This window comes from Sceloporus undulatus, chromosome 1 (assembly GCF_019175285.1).
Source record: "Sceloporus undulatus isolate JIND9_A2432 ecotype Alabama chromosome 1, SceUnd_v1.1, whole genome shotgun sequence".
Lineage (NCBI taxonomy): Eukaryota > Metazoa > Chordata > Lepidosauria > Squamata > Phrynosomatidae > Sceloporus > Sceloporus undulatus.
This window is the reverse complement of record NC_056522.1, coordinates 100,506,614-100,512,446: the sequence shown is the minus strand read 5'-3', so window position 1 is coordinate 100,512,446 and position 5,833 is coordinate 100,506,614. Positions and strand designations below refer to the sequence as shown.

At 40.9% G+C, this 5,833-nt stretch overlaps 1 protein-coding gene across 1 annotated transcript in view; it reads left to right on the top strand.

The window, feature by feature from the left end:
• Window positions 1-443: 443 nt before the first annotated feature.
• The window catches only part of HEY2 (hes related family bHLH transcription factor with YRPW motif 2), a 25,896-nt gene continuing 20,506 nt past the window's right edge, over window positions 444-5,833 (top strand). Inside the window, exons 1-3 of the mRNA XM_042455483.1 lie at window positions 444-657; window positions 5,053-5,131; window positions 5,253-5,336. Coding sequence (XP_042311417.1) covers window positions 572-657; window positions 5,053-5,131; window positions 5,253-5,336 — 249 coding nt within the window. The 5' untranslated portion in view covers window positions 444-571. The remainder of the gene's footprint in view (window positions 658-5,052; window positions 5,132-5,252; window positions 5,337-5,833) is intronic.

The following is a 5,833-nucleotide window of genomic DNA, read 5'->3' as shown; positions in this document are numbered from 1 at the left end:
GGGGGGGGGTCCTTTTTAATTCTCAACGTCCTCCCCACTCTTTGCACAAGGTCCACTGTTTAAAAGTTTCTAGGTGGCTGGCCAGAAAGCCAAAAAAAGAAGCTTGGCTCCCTTCCTCCTGCTGCTGTCCGCCGCCAGCCGGCCGTCCTCCCCCTCTTTCTTTTCTTGTCTTCCTTTCCTTTCCTTTTCTTTCTTTCTTTCCCTTCCTTCCTTTCTTCCTTGCCTCCCTTGCGAGCGAAGAAGGATGCTCAGGGCTTTCCCACGCTTCCAAGAAAAAGATACCCGGCAGAATCCTGGCGCTGCAGTGGAACCTCTGCTGCGTCTTAGCCAATGGCGAGGCGCCCTGGGGAAAGAGCCCTGCCACTCACTCCCGAGCTCTCCAATCCGGTGGCTCCTAGGGGCCTAGGGGGCGTGGCCTAGCCCTGCAGTGGGCGGGACTTGAGGCTTGAGCGTGGGAAAGAAACGTTTAGCAGAGCCACATTTGATGGAGTGGCGCCGGCTGCGGAGGGATTAATCCTTTTGGGCGGCTGCAGCGCAGAGGAGCCCTCGCTTGGCCTCGCCTCTGGCCACCATGAAGCGCCCCTGCGAGGAGGACACCACCTCAGACAGCGACATGGACGAGACCATCGACGTGGGCAGCGAAAACAATTACTCCGGGTAAGGAAGAAGGGGAATACTGTATATATACATACTTTTTCTGGTTAACACACACACACACACACACATATATATACTCACACTTTTTCAGGTTAACACACACAATATATGTGCGTGTGTTAATCAGAAAAAGTTTGCAAAACTCTTCCCTCTCGGTTTGCAAAGCAATAATATGTGCGTGTTTTATTGCTTTGCAAACCAAGGGGGAAGAGTTTTGCAAACTTATATATATATATGTGTGTGTGTGTGTGTGTGTGTGTATACATATACATATATGTGTTTGCAAAACTCTTCCCTCTTGGTTTGCAAAGCAATTTTATATATGTTTTATTGCTTTGCAAATAAACTTCACAAGAGGGAAGAGTTTTGCAAACTTTTCTGGTGCTTGAGATGGAAGGGAAAACATATTGTAGTTGTTGTTGTTGTTGTGTGCCTTCGGGTCGTTTCCGAATTTCAGAGGGGTTTTATTTATTATTATTTAAAGGCAAGAAATACTCAGAGGTGTTTTGGCCACTTCCTCCCTCTGAAATATGGCCCCACAACATCTGGTATTCATTGGCAGTCTCCCATCCAAGGGCTAACCAAGGGCTGGCCCTGCTTAGCTTTGAGGGTGTGTTGTGAGCCTTCCAAAAGTCGTTTCCAGCTTATATGGATGGTGACCCTAAAAGGCGACCCTGTCCTGGCTTTTTTTCCTTGCCAAGATTTGTTCAGAGGAGGTTGGCCATTGCATTGCCGAAATGGAATTACAGTACAGTAATGGTCTATAAAGTTATCTGGTGACCAGACTTACTGAACTTACTGAACTGCATCTTCCCCTACTCTGACCTGGCTGCCTGGTTTCCTATTCCCTCTTGCCCTCTCTGGCTAACCTTCTCATCAGTTGTAATAATGGCTCTTACCAATGGACCTTGTTTCCAGGGTACAATATTCGCAAAGAGTCATAAACTGGGAAGAGAATCATCTTCTCCAGATACCTTCGTGGCACTTGCGTCATGCCTTGTGTGTACGTGCCTCCAAGCCGCCTCACTTGGATTTCTAAAGGTGTTCTTAGGCAAGAAACCCTCAGAGGTGGTTTGGCCAGTTCCGTCTTCTGACATATAGCCTGCAGCGCCTAGTAGTCCATGGCTGTCTCCCATCCAAGTACTAACCAGGGCTGACCCTGCTTAGCCTCCAAGATTGAATATGAGCTGGTGCTCACAGGATATCTAGGCAATGTAGCTGTATCATTGCCAACTATAAAATCAAAAGGCAATGAATATATTTTCACTACAATAAGCCACCAGGACTGGGTATGAAGGGGAGGAAAAAGAGCTAGCAACAGAAGCAAGACAATGTCATATCTGTGCCACTCATTTGTGCCACACATGCCTGTTGCCCTCTTAATGCTATATGTTTTTGTTCTTATTGTTGTGTGCCTTCAAGTCATTTCCGAAATTCCGACTGATGGCGACGCAATCACTGGGTTTTCTTGACAAGTTTTTTTTTCCAGAGAGGGTTTGCCATTGCCATCCTCTGAGGCTGAGAGAGTGTGACTTGCCCAAAGTCACCCAGTGGGTTTATGTGCACGCGACAGGATTCGAACCCTGGTCTCGGATGCTCAAACAGTAATAATGACAGGAGAACAAGTAAATTCTGTGTAGTTGTGGAACTGGAACATTGGGTAGCAAAGGGGAAGGTGTTATAACAAGTCAGCCTCCCTTGAAATAAGTGATATCGGGTAACCCTGTCCTTATGTCTGTGCTCTCTTGCATTAATCAGTGCCATGTGTTGCACATCTAATGATGTGTTGTTGTGGGTTATGAGCAACAGAGTACAGTGGAAATCATCTTCCCATCAATTGATCTGGGTTTGTCTGTGAGAAAAGATGCGTTGTTAAGGCACCTAAAGAAAATGAAGAGGTTCGCTTACTTGAATGCTACAGAAGATCAATCTTGGTTACATTTCCCTTCCTACCAATAAGTGGAGCGATGTTGGACTAAGTGAAGCACAGTATGCTACAGTCCATGTACTGCTGTAAGTTGTTGCACTGCTTGTCTAACCATTCTCAAACCCTGAGATGCGAATGGTTGGAAGAAAGGCAGCTCTCAAGTCAAGAAAGATATGTGTACAAGAGGCTCATCAACCAGCTGAAGAAGTTTAGGATATCAGTTGGTTAACTTGCTAAATAAATTGGAATCTCCCGTGTTTGGACTGAAGTGTCTTTGCAATTCTGAAGAAAGTGAAAGAACTTAATAATATTTTAAAAAGAGAGATCCTTTTATTTCTCTGTCTTGATTCTGCAGCGTTGAAATAGGATGAATAAAATAAGATGTTAAAAAGAGACTAACAAGATAGAACAGTGAGCCAAGCAAGATTCAATACTTCAAAAGATTCCTTGATTCAAGTAGGAGAATTAGGTATGTGCCAGCAAAACCAAACAGTAGTACCAAAAAGTTATTCACTTTGGGTTCCCACACCCAGATTGCAGTGAACAGAAATGCTGCAAACACAGGTGTGAAGGGGGACTTTGGGCTGAGGTTGAAAGTGCCAGGCATCGCAACAGTAAAAATATTTTAAAAGACAATTATCAAGTCATTTGACTTGTAAAGTTATATTTCTTTTTCTAGGTTTGCTGAAAAAATTCAGTATGATTTAAGAGTGTAAAGAGGTGTCACTCAAATGATGCTATTAAGATGATCACCTTTTATAATCCATTTTAAATTATCCTGTATTAATACCTTGCTTCAAGACATCTGTGTAGTATTAGCATTTTAATGTTACCTAGCTGGATTTATATTTGCTGTGTAGGATGGCAGTTCAGTACTGATCCAGATCAAACTTTCTAGCAGATTAACTGGGCAATTAATCTTAATTAAGTCTGAATTTCCATGTGCAAGCTATAAAACTTTCAGCTTAACTAAAATATTATAGCATGAGGTGCTTGCTCCAAAGCAATCTTCTTCAGCTCAGTTTGTCTGCTTTAAGGATCTTTGGCTTAAGAGAAGTGTAATTTCATCTAATGTTGCTGGCCGAATAAAGCCAAAAATGTAATATAGGGAACAAAATGCACTCAGGTGTATGGGTTTGTGAGTGTTAACAACTGTTCCTAGGACCTAGAACATCTGAGAAATGTTCATTTAAATATATGAGAAGCCAACACAACCACGTTTTCCCTTTATATAGATAATATGTTTGTTGTATGAAAGGCAATTAGTGTTTTAAAAGTAAAGGCTAGTAATAATTTTTTTAAAAAGCTCCCATTGCAATTGCACTTCTTGCTCCCACTGCATTCAGACACACTGGAATGTAAAGATCATGACAGATTGTACTGGCAAACAGGTGGTTTAAATACATTCTTTTTAGTATAGTGTATGATATAGTATATTGGACAATAACTGACACTTTCTTACTGAATATGAACAGAAGTACTGAGTAGAAAGTTAAAACCCGATAAGCACCAGAGGTTCCACAGTCAAAGCAACAGGGATTCATGTATGTCTGAATAAACTCACTTAGACTGGGTATGCACCGTTGGGAAGTAAGTCCCACTGATTTCAGCAGAACATTTATACTTTCATACAATCATCATTTCTTTTTAAACAATTTTTTTGGTTAATAACTTCCACTAAAATGCATGAGCCTCGCATCAGGCGTATTTATTTATTTTTTAAGTCGTGAACAGTTTCTGTGTATTTAAACTGCTCAGGAAAATACAAGAAACCACAAGCAGACATTTTCAGATGACTGCTTCCATATACTTGTTTGATTTTTTTAGTATAATTTAAATATATATAATTTTTGTCAAATGTGTACTGTTCACAACTGAAAGGTGGCACATGAACACAGTGTCTATGTCTAAGTCCAAAAGATGTTGTAAGCAGCAGCTTTGCATGTGCTCAAGATCAGAATCTTAAACAGGAGTGTTCCTTTGATCATATGAGTCTCAATTTATTTCAGCCATGTATAATTATTATATATTGGGAAGAGCTCAGGTTGTTCAGTCAAGCTGGATTCTGATGGTGCGGTATTCTTGGGAGAGCTTATTTTTTAATAAATGTATTGGCTGGGACGAGAGCAAGTGTGATGTACTGGTTTGAGTGTTGGACTATGACTGTGGAGATCAGGGTTTAAATCCCCCCTCAGCCATGGAAACCCACTGGACAAGTCACACTCTCTCAGCCTTAGGCAAGCCCCCTCTGAACTAATCTTCTAAAGAAAATCCTATGGCCTTAGGGATGCCATAGGTCAGAAATTGGCCATCAAATCTAAACTAAGGAATGGTGGGATGAGAGTGACCAAAACTTGTAAAAGTTATGTTTTCGCTACTTTTTTGGTGAGATGGAGAAGAGATTAAACCACTGTGGACAGTAACGCAATGGGGTGCAGCATCTGACATGCCTTTCAACTGTTCCTCAGGCACAGTGCCAGTTCTGTGATCCGATCAAATTCTCCTACGACAACATCCCAGATCATGGCGAGGAAAAAAAGAAGAGGGGTAAGTCCCCTCTCATTATTTTTATGTTAAAAGGTGCATTTATAGTACAGTATTTGTTTATTTTTACTCTGTCTATGTTGTTTTTATTTATGCATTTGTTCTGTTTTTGTTCTGGAAACAGATTATTGAGAAAAGGCGCCGTGATCGTATCAATAACAGCTTATCCGAACTGAGAAGACTCGTGCCAACTGCTTTTGAAAAACAAGTAAGAATAAGTAGATAAATAAATAATATTTGGGATCTCATCTGGTCATGTTGGGTCTTTTTGTAAAGCTCATTAAAATAAGACTTGATGTATCCTGATCTGGCACAGAACAAGCACTCCAATAAAATGCTTTGTTGTGGCAAAACTATTAAAAGCAAAATCCTCCACAAAGCTGAAAAACATTTCCATTCTCCGGTTTGCTGTTCCCTTAAAGGCAACATTGTCTGTGTTGTCTCTGTTCTTTCTATGAATTCCAGTAGTGGTTTTGTTGCTACAGTATTCCTTTTTTTTTTAAGTGCTTTATTCCATATAGTTTAAGAAAAAAGGTCAAATACCCTTCTGGATACAACTTTTAACAGCATTGCCTTTCCCCTCCTTCTTATGATCTATTATGGAAATTAGACACTTAATCTACTATGCTAAATAGTCTAATTAGTTCAGTTTCTTAACAGAAGAGATATTTAAACAACCTGTAGTAGTAGCAGCAGCAATAGTAA